This window comes from Mastigoproctus giganteus, chromosome 4 (assembly GCF_048544385.1).
Source record: "Mastigoproctus giganteus isolate SK-2022 chromosome 4, ASM4854438v1, whole genome shotgun sequence".
Taxonomy (NCBI): Eukaryota; Metazoa; Arthropoda; class Arachnida; order Uropygi; family Thelyphonidae; genus Mastigoproctus; species Mastigoproctus giganteus.
Window position 1 is genome coordinate 210,794,756 of NC_143578.1, and position 21,377 is coordinate 210,816,132.

The window sequence follows — 21,377 nt, forward strand, 5'->3', positions numbered from 1 at the left end:
ACCTTTCCGCATCCTCCGTATTTGGTGGTGACAGGCTCGAACCCCGGTCTAATCAAGAAGTGTGTGCTACGCACTGCTGCTCCTTCCCACCTGGCTATGGAGGCGCATATGAGCAGCAAAGTTAAGGGTACATGTGAGAAATGTCAGGTCAGGTTCTTAGCTCATGACCAGTCAACGTATTTTATATGTTGACTAGTCATTAACTCTGCTAGGTTTACTCCATGTAGAGGTCCAGATTGCCTGATTGTCAAGTTTGTAGTATAAATTAGCTTTCACCCAAAAACTCCATGGGAAATGAAAGCTTTGTTCAGCAGCAGGAAAATCACACATAGTAGTAGTAGTAGTAGTAGTAGTGGCATGTGATGCAAGAAAGCAAATGTATGAGCTTATGCAGCATCAGCCAAAAAAAAAAAAAAAAAAAAAAAAAATCACACCATTCCCTCCAAATGCCTGTCCAGTTCCTCCTTAAATTTATTCAACCTATCAACTTCCACAACGACAGATGGAAGTTTGTTCCAGCAATTAACCACCCGCTGGCTAAAGGAAAATTTCCGCACATCTATTCTACATCTGTCTTTTCTTAATTTGAATTTATGCCCCCTTAGGTTCGTAATCTGAACAAGTGGAAGGATCCCATCAGAATTCAGCGTGCTCAACCCATTCAAGGCCTTATATACCTCAATCAGATCACCGCACAGGTGCCTAGTCTCCAGCCACTGCAATTTGCAGAACTTAAGCCTCTCTTGGTAAGAGGATCCCTTCATTCCCCTCACCAATCTTGTTGCCCTTCTCTGTACATGCTCAAGTAAATCTACATCCTTCCTAAAATGAGGCCTCCAGACCTGTACGCAGTACTCAAGCCGTGGCCTGACCATTGCCTTATACAGAGGGATAATCACCTCCTTTTCCCTGCTAGCAAAATTCCTATATATCATTGACAAAACCCCATGACCTGCCCTGGCAGCCTGTCTGCATTGCTCAGAAAACTTCATATTTGCCTGCACAATTACTCCCAGGTCTTTTTCATTTTCTACCACCTTAAGTGTAGTACCACATAGTTGGTACGTTTCTCTGGGGTTACTTCTACCCATATGTAGTACTTTGCATTTGTCAAGGTTAAACTTCAGTTGCCACTTCTTAGCCCATCTGCCCAAATTATCTAGATCCTGTTGCAGTAGCACACTGCCATTACTATCATTAACAACCCTGCCAACCTTTGTATCATCTGCAAACTTCGACATTAAGCCTGATATACCTTCATCAATATCATTGATAAATATACAAAACAACAGTGGACCCAACACCGAACCCTGTGGGACTCCACTAATAACATTAGTCCAAGAAGAGCAGCACCCATTGATTACCACCCTCTGTCTTCTAGCACTTAACCATCCTTTTATCCATTGTAGCAACTTACCCTTAATACCATTCTGCTCCAATTTGTACAATAGTCTACTAAATGGTCCTTCTGAAACACTACACATAAGAATAAAAGTTAAATATGTAAATAATGATGACAGTGAAATGGAAATAATGGAAAGAGTAGTCAGGAAATTAAACTACAGAGTGTCTATGTTTATAAATTATTCACCTGATTATGAAGCTCAATTAAAATTTTATTGTAATAGATATCTTAAAATGGCTTTCTGTAGTTATCAAAACAACTCAATGATTTTCTTCTCATTGGGTTGGCAGCCTTAATCCCAGCAAGCATTGCGACAGTTAGCATTAAAATGGCAACAGTTCAAGAGAAAGCACTGTGGATGTGGGATACCAAATCTCCAGTGACTGTAAAGAGACATTTTCAACAAGGATTGTTGAAATAATCAATGAGGTAATGGTTGAAACAGTTTCAAGAAACTAGCAGTGTGCTGCACCAAAACATAGCAGGTAAGCCAATTGTATCTGCTGATAAAGTTTTGAAAATTCAGGAAGCATTTATTTGAAGTCCTACAAAATCTATCTACTGGGCAAGCCTGCAGCTGCAAATACTGTCAACAACATTGCACAGGGTGGTTCACAAGAGATTGAAACTTTATGCTTACAAAGTGCAAATCATTCAAGAAATTAAGCCCCATGACAAACACAACAAAAGGAATTCGCTGTTCACATTCTCAACTGTACAGATGAAGATGAGCACTTTCTGGAAAATGTCATTTTCACTGATGAAGCAACATTCCACTTGTCTGGTAAAGTTAACAGACACACCTGTTGCATAATGGGATCTGAAAATCTCCATTCAGTTTTTGTGAACATGAGAGTGCCAAGGTAAATGTGTGGTACGCACTATCCTTCAGCCAGGTGACTGGGCCATTTTTTTCCCATGAAAACACAGTAAACTCTGCAAATTACCTAAATATGCTCAAATTATATGCTGTACCTCAGCTGAAAGATATGCAGCCACAGGTATCCTATCAGTCAGATGGGGTATTACCACATTGGAGCTTGTGTGTGCATAATTTCCTCAATAAAAAAATTCCTAACCAATGGATCAGCCAGGATGGTTCCATTCCATGGCCTTCTTGTTCCGTGGATATCACACCTATGGATATCACACCTATGGATTTCTTTGTATGGGGTTACGCAAAGGACAAGGTGCATGCAAAAAAAGTTAACACTGTTACAGAGTTAAAAGACTAAATTAAACAGGCAGTGACTTCCATTTTTGAAGAGATTTTTCAAAACACTTGGAATGAAATCAGCTGAAATCACCTTGACATTCTACATGCTATTAAAGGCACCTATATGGAGGTTGCTTTATTAAGTGTAGTAAACCATTTTATAATACCTGCTACAATAAAATTTTAATCAAGCTTCATAATCAAGTGAATAATGTATAGATATTCTAAAGAATTGCAATGGGTAAGATAACAGTTCAGAAGATGAAGAATATATTTATGGGCAGGATAGATATTGAGTTTAGGAAGAGATTAATTAAATGTTTTGAATGGAATGTCATGCTATATGGGACTGAGCCATGGTCACTAAAGGAGTCTGATATTAGAAATACTGAATCTTTAGATATGTGGAGAGAGAAGACTTGAAAGGATAGACAAAGTTAGAAAGTATCGAGGAGGGTAGGAAAAAATTGAAGTGTGTAAAGGCTATAAGTTGAAGTAGGGATTTTTTTTTTTTTTTCATTCATGCATTCATTTTGCTTCTACACACTTGAAATGAAAAATAAAATTTTTCATGTCAAGTACGTAGAAGCAAAATTAAACAGAATTCTAATACCATGTGGGGAAAAAAAAAACAAAAAACTTTTAACTACTAAGGGTGTATATCAGGGTTGTCAAAAGCAATAGAAAACAGAAAAGTTACTTTATGGCAATGAGAATAGTATGAATATTCTATTTTACTATTTTTTTAACTGATGCAGAGAAAGTGCTTCCTTGCATCACCTAGCCTTACTAATAATAAGTAGGTGGTTGTGGTATTTCTTGGGTTGTTGTAAGACTAAAATGGTACTGAGAATACCATTAGCAGTAAACATGTTACTACAGAAAAACTGATGTGAATCTATTGATTCTAAGGCCACTCACTGCATGGAGCTCATCAGTGACTGGAGATTATGAAAGTTGGAAGGACTACAGTTAGAAGGAAATGGAAATGTGATTGCGTGTTGACTGTCATGGATCTGCAAAGAACTTATAACATGATGATTTAAATAAATCTATAATCCTTTCATCATGTCTGTGTGGAGTATGTCATTGGACTGCTGTCATAATTCTCCTGATTGTAAGGTGTGTGATGTAAATTTGTTTTAAAATTACACCCAAAAATGCCATCAGTGATGAAATTTGGACAATTCTCTTCTCAGCACCATGCTCCAGTGGTCCTACACCCATAAAATAAAAGTTGCATATATAAATAAATCTAAAGGCTTCTTAATCACATGCCCACTGGACAGTTGTCATGGTCTGCCAGCTGCAAATTCACATTTTTTACTAGTGAGAATGGTTGCACAGCCATAAGCAAATTCTGACTTTAGACGTGAAATGAAAAACTACTCTGACAGCAGATAACATGTAGTTTGTTTCAGCAACTTGCACATTCACTAGTCATATTAATTAGCAGAACCCTTTTTAGATTGATGCCTTGCAGCATCAATATAAATTGGTCTGTAATCAAGTCACAAAGGAGGTTAGGCAAGCTAAGGCAGATTATGAGAAGTCGCTGCGAAAGAATGCCAAGAAAAGCAGCAAAGACTTCTTTAATTATATTAATAGTAGAAGGAAGGGGTGAATCACCTTGGTCCATTTAATGTCGATAGTTTAATTTTTGATGATCCTGCTCGGGTTGTTGACAAAATGAAGTTATTTTGCACCTACATTCAGGCATGAGAAGTTCTTTAGGGAGGGGAATACCAGAAGTTCATTGAAATCTAACAAGTAGCTAAATGATTTTGTGATAACTGAGAGGAAACTGGAGGGGAAATTGCTGAAACTTAACATAAAAAAAAAAAAACATGCGGTGGATGGGATCTATGGAATTATCCTTAGCCATAATGCTACAAATTCACAAAGGACGATCAAAAGGTGATGTGTATTTATAGACCTGTTAGCTTAACTTCTGTTACAGGGAAAATAATGGAGTCTCTGGTTAAAGAAGTAATGCAAGACTATCTAGACAGGAATGCAATTATACTGCACTCACAGCATGGATTTGTTAACATGTGATCTATTCTAACTAATCTGATTCAATACCATGATGCAGTAACAAAGGAACGGGATACAAAAAATTATTTTGATATCATATACTGTACTTGGGTTTCAGGAAGGCTTTTTATACAGTTGTACGTAAAAGATTGTTGTACAATGTAAAGAACTGTACCAATGTGGCATTGAGGGCAAGTTTCTGCTATGGATAAAGGGATGGTTAAGTGGAAGAAGACAGAGTGGTTATCAATGGGAACTGCTTTTCGTGCACTAATGTTATAAAGTGGAGTCTTCCAGGGTTCAGTGCTGGGCCCATTGTTGTTTTCTATATCGTTTAGTGACATTGATGAACGTATATCAGACTTAACATCTAAGTTTGCAGATGATACTAAGGTTGGCAGGGTGGTTAATGACAGTAATCAGGGTAAGCTACTGCAATAGGATCAAAAAAAATTAGGCAGTGGGCTGAGAAATGGCAGTTGAAGTTTACCACTGACAAATGCAAGGTACTGCATACAGGTAGCAGTAATCCCAGATTCTTCTTCTTCTTCTTGGTCCTTAGCTGGCAGCTGGGGGAGGCGGTTGGCCACGCAACCAGTATGCTGCTGTAGGTGCCGCAGGGTTTCGGACTTGCTCTGTGATGTTCTTCCATACTTTACGATCCATGGCGTCAGTCCTGGCCTGGTTAAGGTCGAGACGTTGGCTCTTCAAGTCATTTTCCACTTGCTTGGCCCACGTTTTCCTAGGCGCGGTCCGTTGGATGCTCCATTGGGTGGGTCGTTGTCTCCAAAGGAGTGTGGATGGTATTCTGTTCGTGCCCATTCTACATACGTGGCCAAACCATCTAAGCCTTCGCTTCTGGATTTGGTCGGCAATGGTTGGTTGCTGTTGGCATCTGGTGCGGATGGTATCATTAGTGATGCGGTCACGAAGTGAGATGCCCAAAATCTGCCGCAGGCATCGCATTTGGAATACCTCAAGTTTGTTTAAATCTAGCTTGAGACAAATTCATGTTTCTGATCCGTAAAGGAGAATGGGCAGGATCAAAGTCCGGAAGAGTCGGATTTTAGTCTTTGAGGAAATGTTGGTCCTCTTCCACAGACACCATTTGAGCGAGGCGAACGCAGTGGCCACCTGTCCAATTCTGCTGTGGATTTCCATGGTGGATGCAACTTTCTTCTCCTGGACCAGCGACCCAAGGTATTTAAAGTCCTGCACTTGCTCGATCTGGACGCCTTCGAGATAGATGGTGGCTTGCGACCCATCTGTTGTCAGGGCCTTTGTCTTATCAGCATTGATCTTCAAACCGTATAGCCGGGCAATGTCGTAGAGGATGTCCGTGGCTTCAGAGTCGTTACCAGCAAAGATAGCACTATCATCGGCAAACATCAGGTCAGTCACATAGTGATCCTTGTCATATTGTATGCCCCGTCTGTTTCTGAATGCTTGCCTCATAATGGCATCGACCACGATGTTGAAAAGCAACAGGGAGGTTACATCCCCTTGGCGGACTCCAGTTTGGATGGTAAATTCCTCAGATAAATCGTTCTGGATGCGCACCTGGCTGGTTAAACCGTTGTATGCAGTTTGGAGGAGTGTGATGACTTTTCGAGGTACATGTTCAACCTCTAGTAGTTTCCATAAGGCAGGCCGATGGACACAGTCGAAAGCAGACTTAAAGTCAATGAAAACAATGACGGTTTGCTGTCCACACCGGATCCTCTTCTCCATCAGCTGACGGATGGCAAAGATTTGATCACAGCATCCTTGCCCGGGTCTAAATCCCGCCTGTTCTTTTCGACTGGTTTGCTTGCGATGTTTTTGCAGCCTTGACTGGATGATCTTCATAAAGACCTTTCCGATGATGGAAAGGAGGCTGATGCCACGGTAGTTCTTGCAATCCCGGTTATCACTTTTCTTGTGGATCGGTACGATAATGGCTTTCCTCCACGTTAGCGGAATTTGTTCACTGCACCAGATGGTTTTGAGGAGTGAGTGTAGTCGGCGAAGCAGTACATCTCCCCCAGCTTTGATCGCTTCTGTGGTGACTTGGTCCACTCCTGGTGCCCTGCCATTCTTTAGGGATTGTATGGCTGCTTTCACTTCTTCTACTGTAGGCTCAACATCGACCATGGAGACTTCAGGGGGATCGATCGATAGTGCAGCTTCTGGCGGTCCCTGAGGTGGGTCGTGTATGTTAATCCCAGATTAACATACCAACTGTGTGATACTACACTCAGGGTAATTGTGCAGTCAAATATGAATTTCACTGAGCAATGCTGATAGGTTGCCAGGATAGCTCATGAGGTTTTTTCTGTTATACACAGGGATTTGCTAGCAAGGATAAAGAGGTGATTATCCCATTGTATAAGGCAATGATCATGCAGCATCTTGAGTACTACATACAGGTCTGGAGACCATTTTAGGAAAAATATAGATCTGCTGGAAGGGGTGCAGAGAAGGGCAACCAGATTGCTGAAGGGAACGATTTTTTTTTTTTTTTTTGTAGTTGTTGGCGCATCGGCTTCTGTGGCCATATGCACCTCCCAAGGTTTTGGCAGTACTTTGATCCAAGCTCGAGGCGGGATTCGAACCCGCAACCTTTGGGTTGCCAGGCAGGCCCTTTACCCACCTGGCTAGCCCGGTCGGCCCTGAAGGGAACGAAAGGGTGATCTTACCAAGAAAGGTTTCAGTTCTGAAAACTGCAGTATCTAGAGACTAGCCAAGTGCACAGTGATCTGACTGAGGTATTTAAGGTCATGAATGAATTGCGCAAGGTCAGTGCTTATGACATTTTCACTCTTGCTCAGACTACACACATGAGGGGGCAAAGTAAATTCAAATCAAGGAAGGTAGTTACAGGACAGATGTGCAGAGGTTTGCCTTCAGTCAACAGGTGATTGATTGTTGGAACAAACTTACATCTCTTTTTTGTGTTAGTCAGCAGGTTGAATAAATTGAAAGAACTAGACAAATTATTTCAGGGGACAGACAGGTGATGTGGAAGTTTATTTTATTTTATTTTTTATTTTTGGCTTTATAAACTTGATTTCTTGCATCATATGCCATTACTACTACTCATAATAATAAAATATAAAATGGAATGTTTTTTTTTACAAAAAAGTAAATAAATAAAATACATAAATAAACAAAAAATAACTACTGCAGATAGACGCATTTCAAAATTCATAAAAGAAATTACTATAGTTATAAATGTGATACTTCATTGTTATAAAGTTTTTTCTTACTATTTCTGACAAAAAATAAATAAAATAAAAAATTTCAAGACAGCCAGTTAGGCTTGAAAATTGTGTTTAAAAAAAAATTAAAAAGTAACTAAGAAGGTTTCATTTTCCCCACATTTTTAATTACATGTATCCTCCATGTGATGCTCAGAGACCAATTTTTACAAAAACTTGAATATTCTGCTCTTCAATTCTCATGAAGGAAACACATAACAAAAACAAGTAATTTTATTTGTCTGTTTACATCAACAGCCTGCTAATCTTTAAAAAAAAAGTTTCTGTGGGAGTTTGATATATGAATTTTTATAAAAATTAAAAGTATGATGATTTTACAAATAAATAAAATAAAAAACTGTTTCAGCTAGAAACATTTAAAAATTTATATAAGGAAGTCACTGTACATGTCAGCATAGCCTCCTTCTGTACATAGTTTGCAGAAAACTGAGTTTGCTACTTGTGCATCAATCTTATACAGTAGAGGCACTTTGTGATGAGTTGCCACAGTAACTGCACTACTCTAAATAAAAAGCACTGCTCCAATAAAGAAGTATACTGTTTTTATTTCAATTGTGTGCCACTACCCTTGGAAGTTGAAAATTTCACTATATTACTAAGCTATTTATCTCTCTAAAAGGTCATATTTATAATGGAAATTGCACTACCCTTTCATCATTATCATATGTTCCCATTATAAGAATCAATTTTGAACGCCTTTGTGATAAAAAAAAAAAAAAAAAAAAAAAAATGGCACACCTAGTGGCTAAGAATATTGCTTTTATAAATAATTGAATCAAATTTGATTGAATTCTTTTATCTCATGCACAGGAAAAATTACAAAAGCATGCAATTTAAAAAAATTTCAAAATTATAAAATTACAAAAAAGAGAGGAGACGTGCATAATGTCAGTAAGTTATCGCAAATGCGATAAGATCAAATTTACTATCTGTTTATAATTAGATGCACTAACAGAAAAGCCCAATAAACCAGAGTGCAAATTGTTTTTTTGGTCGTGACCTCCAGAAACGCGATTTAGAAAAATATCACAAAGACGTTCAAAATTGATTCTTATAATGGGAACATATGATAATGATGAAAGGGTAGTGCAATTTCCATTATAAATATGACCTTTTAGAGAGATAAATAGCTTAGTAATATAGTGAAATTTTCAACTTCCAAGCACTTGGAACGAATTACAAAAAAAAAAAAAAAAAAAAAAAGTGTTATTGGGTTCACATTACAATATTTTCACGATACTCTTATTTATTCCTACGGGATGCAAAATATGTTTCCACAATTTTCTTAAGTTTGCACTGCTGGCAAAAACTTACGTAAAGTCAAATTTCTGTAAGCCAAGTATTACATAAGTCAGGGAGTTCCTGTATGCTTCTCCATTGGCACAGTGCATTTTATTTGGACTAACGCAATACAAAGTGAAACTTGTGGTGAAGTGACTTCACAATATGAAATAATGCATTAAGTATCAAACTCAGTTTTCTCAAAGCTATTTGGAGAAATAGGCTATGCCTAACATGTTCAGGGGAAAAAGCCTCATAGCTTGAGGCTTTTGCCCTGAACTTAATTAAGAAACTAATATAGTTACGAATATGACATTTAATTGTCATAATGCTTTTATTATTGTTAAATGAAAAATAAAGCACTTCAAAACAGGCACTTAGGTCTGCAAATTGTGCTTTTAAAAATTAATGACCAGCAATATCATCATTCTTCTCTTAATTGGTGATTCCGTTCTATCTCTCTCTCTCTCTCAGGGTAACACAGAATTTTTTTTTTTTTTTTTTTTTTGGCTGGTGCAGCATAAGCCTCAGGCTTCCTTGCACCATACGGCTAATAATAATATGAAAAATGATTATTTTACACCTAGAGTCTATATAATACTACTATTAAAAAAAAAAAAAAAAAAAAAGCTGCATTCTATATCTTTAAGTGGATATGGGCAAGATAATATTCACCTCTTTAAGTGATGATAAAATAGGCTGATACTTGAAAGCGGCATCACCTTGCTTTTCTTCAATACCAGTTGATAAGAGAACTACTGCATCAAATGCTGCATCATCAATGACCAATTCAAGGTGAACAGAAAGTCTTTAAATATAACAGATTTAATTAAATACCATTATATTTGATGGCTAACAATTAACAGCATTTAGAATTCTTAAATGTTATCATACATATAATAAAACAAGTTGGCAATATAAATTTTCACCTAATAAAAACTACTAATTTGTACAATATGGCCAATGTCATATATATACACAGTACTTAGTTTAGCAAACAAAAATATAACTTCACTCTTTTTCTAACCTAAAATTTATTGATGGAGCACTGGACTTATCACATTCTTATTTGCTTAACTTATTTCATTGAACAAGTGAGAAAGGATTTATATTATAACTGCACGATAAAAATTTTACACTTAAGCAAATTTTCAAGGGCTCCAAAAAAAAACCAAGAGCAACCAGTCTTCAATATTACATTTTTTAAAAAAATATATAAAAAAGTTTAAAAAAATAGAAAACTCAATGAAGCTGACTAGCTATTAACATTACTAACACTACTTTCATTTGCAAATCAACATCAAAAAAAAGAATCAATTAAATATAATGAAACTCAATATTGCACTTTTACAAGGAAAACAGAGAGCTGTCAAAATAAAAACCTTACAGAATCCAGTTCTCAATATAGTCTTATGTTTGTCAAATGGAGCAGCATGAGAAATAGAAAATGCTTTTATATTATAGTTCATAATAAAAGCACGAAAATATTTAATTTAGAACTTATCTTTATTCCAAGAAGATGTAACTATACTGAAATACAAAAATTTGTAGAAATTATGTTGAAAGAGTTTGTGATGGTCTTTCAAAACAGACAATTGAGGCATCAACAACAGATGGAACAAAGGAAAAGGAAAGTTTGGATAGTGGTATATATCTGGGTGTCACTGATGTTCTGTAAAAGAAACAACATGAAGACGAATGTAAAGAGGAATGAAGTGAAGAATTAGAATAAGATGAGCTTATAACGCTGAAAGCTTAATAAATGCAGACATCAAAGAAAAAAACCTGATATCATGACGCAAAAATCAAAGAAAAGATGCCACTGCTAAAACTTGCAATATAATTACAACATTGGAAAAAAAAAAAGTAGAAGTAGCAGTGGAAAATGATGCAAGAAAGAAAACTTATATAGCAACAGCAAAAAAAAAAAAAACCCTACACACTTCACCCATCCAAAAATTTGTCTAGTTCTTCCTTGAATTTATTCAAATCATCCACTTCCACAACAACAGATGGAAGACTGTTTAAACAATCAACCACCTGCTTGGCTTAAAGCAAATTTCCACACATCTATCCTGCAACCATCCTTCCTCAATTTGAATTTATACCTCTCATGTGTGTAGTCTCAGCAAGAGGAAAATCATTAACATTCAGCTTACTCAATCCATTCAAGGCCTTAAATACCTCAATCTGATCACCCCACATGTGCCTAGACTCCAGATACTGTAATCTTCAGAACAGAAGCCTTGCTAGGTAAGAGTACCCTTTTGTTCCCTTCACCAATTTGGTTGCCCTTATCTGCATCCATTCCAGTAGATCTACATCCTTCCTAAAGTGAGGCCTCCACACCTGTATATAACACTCAAGATGCAGCTTAACCATGGCCTTGTACAAAGGGATAATTATCTCGTTATTCCTGCCAACAAAGTTTCTGTATATCATTGAAAAAACCTCATGAGCTGTCCTGATAGCACGTCTGAATTGCTCAGAGAATTTCATATCTGCACAATTACCCCAGGTCTTTTTTATTTTCCACTACACTGAATGTGGTAACACACAGTTGATAAGTTACTCTGGGGTTACTGCTAACTATATGCAGTATCTTGCATTTGTTAATGTTAAACTTCAACTGCCATTTCTCAACCCATATGCCTAATTTTTTTAGATCTTGTTGCAGTGGCTTACCCTGATTACTCTCATTTAACCCCCCCCCGCCAACCTTAATATCACCTACAAACTTAGATGTTATGCCTGATATTATGGGCAGAATTGCAGACAATTCTGCCCAGACACGATAGGAGGGAGTATATGATGAGAGCCCTGTCGATCAATTCGGCCCTGGTTTGTTTGTTTGTTATTTGGTTTTTAGGAGCATTAGCAACTAGAGCCATATTGCTCCGAGATATGCGGTGGTCATTCCCTGACCTTTCCGCATCCTCCGTATTTGGTGGTGACGGGCTCGAATCCCGGTGTAATCAAGAAGCGTGTGCTACGCACTGCTGCTCCTTCCCACCTGGCTATGAAGGCGCCAATTTGGCCCTGGAAAGATTGTGCAAGGCTCAAGGGGTAGAATTTTTTTCAGGCTGGTCTGTACTTGTTAACAGAAGGGACTGCTTCTACAGGGATGGGATACATTTAAATAGAAAGGGTGCAAGAATATTTGCTGATGCTATCGAGGCAGTGTTAGGTGGGTCGGAAAACTGCTAGCTTGGGGAGATACAAGGACTAATATATTAATAGTAGCCACTGGCAGAGGTGAAAGTGATTCTTGCACTACTTCTATTGGAATGAGCAGAAGCCTGGAAAACAAGATGCAGGATATTTCAGAGACTACTGGGAGTCATTGCAGTACAAGTAAACACATGGGTTGTGTTAGGGTAGCTAAGAAAAAGAACAGGTGCATGTATACTTGCATGTACACCAATGCTAGGAGTTTGGTAAATAAATTTGATGAATTTGAGGTATTGCTCAAAGCATCACAGGCAGATATCAGAGACGTGGTGTCACACAGATATAAGGGATGCAAAACTGGAATTTGGGGAGTACAACATTTACAGAAAGGATAGACAGGATAGGAAGGGAGGAGGGGTTATGCTATTAGTTAAGAAATACATAAAATCCAAGGAAGTGAAGCCAGTCAACATTGCTGGACAGTGCAGTGTCGAGTCAGTTTGGTGTGACATAAGCACTGGGAGATCAAAATTGAGAGTAGGAGTGTGTTATAGGCCTAATGACTGATGAGTATAATAAGAAACTGTACAGGGAAATAGAGTGGGCCAGTAAATCAGAAAGTCTTATAATGGGGGATTTTAATTTCCCAGATATTGACTGGAATTTGTGGGTTGATCACTCACACACTAGCAAGGCTTTTGTGGATTTATTGGATGACTGTTTTCTACATAAGCATGTTCAGGAGGCAACTAGAGGGCGTAATACTCTTGATTTGATTATCAGTAGTGATTCTTCATGCATTAAGAATCTGCAGGTAGAGGAACCACTGGGTGGCAGTGATCACTGTGTGCTGAAGTGGGATTTACTCAAAGAGGTAACTACCATCAGGGGTAAAGGGAAGGGTTTTGCTTTCGTAAAGGCGACTACGATGGTCTTAGACAGTATTTAAATTCTATACAATGGGACCAACTGATGATGTTATCAACAGGAAATTCAAAATGGGAAGCATTCAAAGAACTTATCTTGGAAGCTACTAGGCTTTACATACCAACTAAGAAATATTGTTCAAGGTTTAGGCCTAAATGGATGTCAGATGAACTAATGAGATATATGACAAAGAAAGAAAATGCTTGGGATACATATAAATTAACACGTGACACAGAAGCCTATGATAGATATAAGTTGATCTGTAACCAAGTTACAAAGGAGGTTAGGCAGGCGAAGGCAGATTACGAGACATCTTTGGCAAAGAATGCAAAGAAAAACAGAAAAGAGTTCTTTTCTTATGTACACTCTAGAAGGAAGGGGATGAATCAGATTGGTACACTTGATATCGATGGTTCAACTGTTGATGATCCTGCTCGGGTAGCTAACAAAGTAAATGAATATTTTGCATCAACATTCACACATGAGGAGTTATTCAGCGAGGGGAAAGCCAGAGGTGTATTCAACTCTGGCAGTAAGCTAGATAATTTTGTAATAACTGAGAGTAAAATGGAGGAGAAATTGTTGAAGATAAACACAAAAAAGGCACCTGGGGTGGATGGGATCTATCCAATTATATTAAAGGAGACAGCAAAGGAAGTAAGCAAACACTTAGCCATAATTATGAGAGCTTCCTTGGACTCAGGGGAGGTACCCATGGACTGGAGATGTGCAAATGTGACCCCAATTCACAAAGGAGGATCAAAGGCTGACACAAGTAATTATAGACCTGTGAGTTTAACTACTGTTCCAGGAAAATTAATGGAGGCACTGGTTAAAGAAGCACTGCAGGATCATCTAGACAAGACTTCAGTTATAGCTTGGACACAGCATGGTTTTGTTAAGGGGAAGTCTTGCCTGACCAATTTGATTGGATACTATGATGCAGTCACAAAAAAACTGGATGCAGGGAATAACTAATATTATATACTTAGATATTAGAAAGGCTTTTGATACTGTTGCACATGGAAGACGGCTGCACAAATTGGAACAGTGTGGCATTGGAGGCAAATTGCTGCTGTGGATAAAGGGGTGGTTGAGGGGGAGAAGACAGAGAGTGGTAATCAATGGACACTGCTCATCATGGACTAATGTTATTAGTGGAGTCCCTCAGGGTTCAGTGTTGGGTCCATTATTGTTTTCTGTATTTATGAATAATATGGATGATGGTATATCATGCTTAATGTCCAAGTTTGCAGACGATACAAAAGTTGGCAGGGTTGTTAAGGACACTACTGACGCTATGCTGCTGCAACAGGATCTGGAAAGGGTTGAGCAGATGGGCTGAGAGGTGGCAAATGAAGTTTAACATTGACAAATGTAAAGTACTACATATGGGAAACAGCAACCCCAGAGCAACGTATCAACTTTGTGGTACTACATTGAGACAGTGGTAGAGAATGAAAAGGACCTGGGGGTAATTGTGCAGGCAGATATGAAGTTCTCTGAGCAGTGTAGATGGGCTGCAAGAGTAGCTCATAGTGTCTTATCAATGATATACAGGAATTTTTCTAGCAGGGATAAGGAGGTGATTATTCCCTAGTATAAGGCGATGGTCAGGCCACATCTTTACGTCTAACAAAGAATACTATTTAACCAGAATATGTTAATGAGGAATTCAAAAATGATTTGAATTTCAAACTTAGATAAAAACAAGGTGAAATTTTCCCTACAGCTACAATCAAGTGATTTTTGAAACTTAAAAGTTGCACAAAGGATTTGAATAAAAGAAATATTTATTGTCTATACCAATAAAAATATTTTAGTTTTCACTTCCATTAAGCCTGCAACTGAAGCATCAAGTTGTAGCGAAACAATTATGTTGACTTCTGAAGAGATTATTAATTTTATTTTGAAAAATAAAAAAATAAAGCTATGAGAACCAAATTTACAAGAGAAATGCATGATGCTGTTTTCATAAGGACTGAACAGTGCAGAGACAATCATCTCATTTGCTTATTCAAAACCTACAGTGAATCAAAGATAATGATTATTTTATGGTTTACTAAAAACACATGTTTACTTTTGATGAAGAACTGATGCAATAACTTTTTCCCTCAGCTACAAAATGTTCTGCTGATTCTGATAGTGAAGAAATTCAAGGAACAAAACAGAATAAAACTTCACTGTCAATTGAGAACTTAACAACACCATATCAAGAATTCTAGATCTGTGAAGAAAATGGAATACACACACAATGAATTTATAAGGCATTAATTTCAATCAAATCATTTACTGAGAGTGAACAGGCAGGGCCGGTACTAGGGGATTTTATGTTCCTGTGCAGAAGTGTATTTGGCACCTTTGAAGATTGTAATGAATACCACAAGTTTGAATAGAAATTAAAATACATTTTTTATTAATTTTATTTTCATCAGTTACATTCTCACTTTATGTGTTTTAATATTGTAGTATGGGTACTGACCATTTGAGCTGATTTTAATCATTGCAACCACTGCTAGAGGCACCACTTGTTTGGCAGCAGTTTGAAGAGATTTTGTCTCTCATGATCCTTTAAATTTTGTTAGTGGATGTATCACAGGATTTTTTAATGAAAGTAATTTTGGTGGGATTCGAACTGAGGTCTGCATACTTTACGAATAAGTGCTCTAATCACTGGGCTCGTGTGACATATACAGTGGATTCCAGTTATTTGGGCCACCGGTTAATCGGAGCAGCCATTTATTTGGAGCAAATCTTAAAAAACAGAACCCAATCGAGAAAATAGCCAGGGTTTACTTCGCTTAATTGGGACAACATGCCGTTTAATCGGGGCAGGAGACCGCAGCACTGGAAATTACCCTATGGTTGTCTGCGACCGTACCACATGGTTCAGTAGGATTTCTGGAGGTCACAACCATAAAACAATAAAAACAATTAGCAGTCACCTGTTTATTGGGCTTTTCTGTTAGTGCAGTCTATCATAAACGGATAGTAAACTCAATCTTATTGAATTTGTGATAATACCGACAGCTGGAATTCTGTGGGTTATTATGGTAAAATGTGTTTAAACTTCCATGGAATCTTCAATCATATAAAAAAATTAATTTTCAGAATCTTCTTTTCATTCCTATTTTTAAAGCTTCTTAACTTGTTACTCCATTCTCACTTGCGCATATCGTGTTACTTGCAATTTGTGTGTGCTGTGTTCTTTGTTATTGATTGCTTATCTTTTTACTATTTTAAATTTTAACCTCCACCCACAAATGTCAACTAGCTAGTATGTATACATTACAGTACGTATTAATTACATAAACAATAATAGTTTGTTTCTATACTGAGATTAAAGTCGTTATTTACTGACTTTAACTGAGATACTTTTATTAAATATTATTATAATACAAATTTTGAATTTCGGTACCCACAGATGTTGGTGTCCCTATGCCCTGCTTACTAGGCTTAATTTTGTTCCACCAGCACCGTGAACAGGTATTCTTAACATCAGAATTTTATTATAAAAATTCCAAGTAGACTTTCAGATGAATCTCTCAATGCCCTCATATTCATCTAACCTTGTACCATGTGATTTTTGTTTATTTTTTTCCCCAAACTAAACAACTCATTTAAGGGATGATGATTTTCAATGTAACAGATTATAACAGCTAAATCAAACAGAAAACTTTTTAAAACACTTGTAAAAAGCTTTTTTTGAAATGGAAAAAAATGTATAAACAGCCAAAGTCAATTTTGAACTATCAGACATGTAATTATTTGTAAATACAATGTTTATTTAAATAAAAATTCAGTTGGGCAATTTTTTTGATCCTATAAATATTGTATTTTTTTTTATTATTTCCAACGTTACAAAGTAAATTTTGTTTGCTTGAAATTACACTTCATTGTCGAATACAAGATTTAACTCAATTTATAATTTAAGTCAATTAAAGTCAATTAATGTGATTTAAAAGACATTTCAGTCTCTACTTCAAACCATTATACTATGAAAAAATATACACTAAACTTTTATAATAAATGTAGGCTTGCATACATAGCACAGAAGTGCTGAACTGACTACTTTTACATTTAACATGTATAAATGTAACTCTGATAGGAGAGTCGTAAATGCAGACTGTGTCTTATTAGACACAGTCTGCTTAACGCAATTTTTAACCATGCAAAACTCACACAGCCATTTATTAAAATTCAAACAGCCATAGCTCCATAATGGTTAAGAATAAGACAGGTTTATATGGCTCTTTTCTTATTTTGGATCCTATAATATATCTTTAATTTTTTTTTTGCATACTTTTAAAACCCTGTACATATATAAGAGAATTAATGTAATGTGCTATTTGAAGATATTACCCTTGATATACAGCACAAAATTATATGCAAAAAATGTACTGACCTAATCACCATAAAATAGATAATCATTTCAGATTTACATTTGATAACACATTTTAGGATAAACAGAGGCCTGCCATATCTTTTATTGCAATACGATTGGGTACACAACATCCATCAATATAAAGAAATTACACTTTAATAATGGTTAAAAAGATAATCTTTTTTAAATGTTGATAAACCATCTATAAAATGATTCATCCACTTAAGATAAATAATTTTATAGACTACTCATATAGCCTGCATTTTATAAACTACTGGTTTAGATTTAAATACTTCAGGAAATACAGAAGCTTCATCATCAGCTGAAGAATAATCACTTCCATTAGCCTGTCAATTCTGTCAAAAATAAGAAGCAGTAGAGGAGGAAGAAAGTGTCAAGGCTATAGGTTAAACTGCTGGGTATATTTTCTCTATGTGTAGGTCATATCTAAAAAATTCATAAATACTTGTCTCTCAATTTTAAGGTAAAAAATTATATATTCCCAATTCACTTCATACATAGATGTAGTCTCAACCTTAATTCTATCCTTAATGAAGTCCATTTCCATTCTTCTAAACACCACTTACCAACTGAATTTCAACTATTAGTTAACTCAATAATCATTCATCTCAACAACAGTAATAACATCACATAACTCTTTCAATTTTGGTTCAAAATCAATACTTCATTTCTTTCAATATTTGATTTCTTCATCAATCTATTAACTCTACAAATTACTGTTAATTTTTTTCTCAGATAATGAATTTTTCCGATCTAAATAAATGTTTAATGGTAAAATAGTTTCTTCAGTGGCTTTAATGTTCATAATTCCAAATGACTCTCTTCATGCTGTGGGCATTGCTATGTTTAAGTTTGAATCCATGGTGTGCATCTGTATGTGTGTGTGTGGGGGGGGGGAAACCTAGTGACCGTAGGAAGGATATAAAGGGTACATCCTAATGATCACCATTCACAGTAAACATAGCAATCCGTTAATTGGAAAATTGTTATGTTTACAACTGAACACAGCAATTTTGCCTCCTTTCTTATGGCCACCAGTGATCCTGTCCCTGGGGGTTCAGCAACTGGACATAAGTCTCGGTAGTTATGTAGTTATGTATATATATACTTTTAGCATCAGAAGAGGTATATGAAGCAAGAAAGCAAGTTTATACAGCATCAGCCCAAAAAAAAGGGGGAGGGGGGAACTTCCCATTTCACCCATCCATTCACTCTAAAAGTTTGTCTGGTTCTGCCTTGACTTTATTTAAGCTATCTACTACCACAATGACAGATGGGAGATTGTTCCAGCAATCAATGACCAGCTGGCTAAAGGAAAATTTCCGCACATCTATTCTACAACTGTCTTTCCTCAATTCGAATTTATGTCCCCTCATGTGCAAAATCTGAGCAAGAGGAAGAATCCCATCAGCATTGAGCTTGCTCAAACCATTCAAAACCTTATACACCTCAATCATATCACCTTACAGGTTCCTAGTCTCCAGACGCTGCAATTTGCAGAACTAAAGCCTTTCTTAGTAAGAGTAATTCTTTGTTCCACTCACCAATCTTGTTGCCCTTCCCTGTACTTCTTCTAGCAACTCCACATCCTTCCTAAAACGAGGCTTCCAGACCTGTATGCAGTACTCAAAGTGTGGATTGAGTACTGCATACAGGTCTGCAGTACTCAAGGTGTGGATTGACCATTGCCTTATAAGGCTTTCCTGAAATTCAAGCATGAGTATATGATATCAAAATTGTTTTTTGCATCCAGTTCCTTTGTGACCACATCACAGTATCCAATCAAATTGGCAGACAAGTCTTCCCCTTAACAAACCCATGCTGTCTGAACTATAACTGTTGTCTTGTCTAGATGATCCTGCAGTGCTTCTTTAACCAGTGACTCCATTATTTTCCCCAGAAGAGAAGTTAAACTAACAGGTCTGTAATTAATTGTCACCCCTTGATCCCTTTGTTTGATAATTGACTACATATTAGCATTAGTAAAGGCAGATGATGCAAGAAAGCAAGCTTATATAGCATCAGCCAAAAAAAAAAAAAAAAAAAAAAAAACCTTCTCATTTCAACCATCTACTCTTTCCAAATGTTTGTTTAGTTCTGCCTTGAATCTATTTAAGCTATCAACTTCTACAACAACAGACGGAAGTTAGTTCCAACAGATGGAAGTTAGTTCTTTACATAAGTAAAGAACTCTTTGCATCCTTTGCCAAAGATTTCTTGTAATCTGCCTTTGCCTGCCTAACCTCCTTTGTGACTTGGTTATAGAGCAGCGTATATCTATCATAGGCTTCCATGTCACCTGTACGTATTCCATGCATTTTTCTTCTCTGCCACATGTCTCATTAGTTCATCTGACATCCATTTAGGCCTAAAACTTGAACAATATTTCTTAGTTGGTATGTAAAGCCTAGTGTGTGTGTGTGTGGGGGGGGGAATCTAGCTTCCAAGATTAATTCTTTGAATGCTTCCCATTTTGAATTTGCTGTTGGTAACATCATCATTTGGTCCCCCTGTATAGAATTTAAATACTGTCTCAGACCTCCGTAGTCGCCGTTATGAAAGCAAAAACCCTTCCCTTTACCCCGATGGTAGTTACCTCTTTGAGTAAATCCCACTTGAGCACACTGTGATCACTGTCACCTAGTGGTTCCTTTATCTGCAGATTTTTAATGCATGAAGCATCACTACTGATAATCAGATCAAGAGTACTAATTCCTCTAATTGCCTCCCAAACATGCTGATGCAGAAAACAATCATCCAATAAATCGACAAAAGCCTTGCTAGCGTGTGAGTGACTAACCCACAAATTCCAGTCAATATCCAGGAAATTGAAATCCTCCATTACAAGACTGAGATTTATTGGCCCAATCTATTTCCCTGTACAGTTTCTTATTATACTGATCAGAGTCATTAGGCCTATAACACACTCCTACTCTCAATTTTCATCTCCCAATGCTTATATCACACCAAACTGACTCGACACTGCACTGTCCAGCGACGTCAACTGGCTTCACTTTCTTAGATTTTATGTGTTTCTTAACTAATAGCATAACCCCTCCTTCCTTCCTATCCAGTCTATCCTTCCTGTACACATTGTACTCCCCAAATTCCATTTCTGCATTCCTTATATCTGTGTGACAATAAGTCTGATATTCCAACAATATCAGCCTTTGATGTTTTCACCAACACCTCAAATTCATCAAATTTATTTACCAAACTCCCAGCATTGGTGTACATCCAAATATACATGCACCTGTTGCCATTCTTTGCTACCCTAACACAGGCCATGTATTTACTTGTTCCGCAATGACTGCCAGCAGTCTCTGAAATTCCCTGCACCTTGTTTTCCAAGCTGCTTCTCATTCCAATAGAAGCAGTGCAAGAATCACTTTCACCTCTGTCAGCGGGTACTGTTAATCTATTAGTCCATGTATCCCCCCCAAGCTAGCAGTTTTCCGACCCACCTAACACTGCTTCGACAGCATCAGCAAATATTCTTGCACCATTTCTATTTAAGTGTATACCATCCCCGTAGAAGCAGTCTCTCCTGTTAACAAGCACATTCCAGGCTGAGAAAAATTCTACCCCTTGTGCCTTGCACAATCTCTCCAGAGCCTAACTGATCGACAAGGCTCTCATCATACTCCCTCCTATCATGTCTGCACAGAACTGAAG

General features: G+C 37.1%; 1 protein-coding gene across 1 annotated transcript in view; it reads right to left on the reverse strand.

Moving 5' to 3' along the window:
- The window catches only part of Dip-B (Dipeptidase B), a 107,457-nt gene that overhangs the window by 69,882 nt on the left and 16,198 nt on the right, over positions 1-21,377 (reverse strand). Inside the window, exon 2 of the mRNA XM_090372031.1 lies at positions 9,875-10,007. Within this exon, the coding sequence (XP_090228157.1) occupies positions 9,875-10,007 (133 nt within the window). The remainder of the gene's footprint in view (positions 1-9,874; positions 10,008-21,377) is intronic.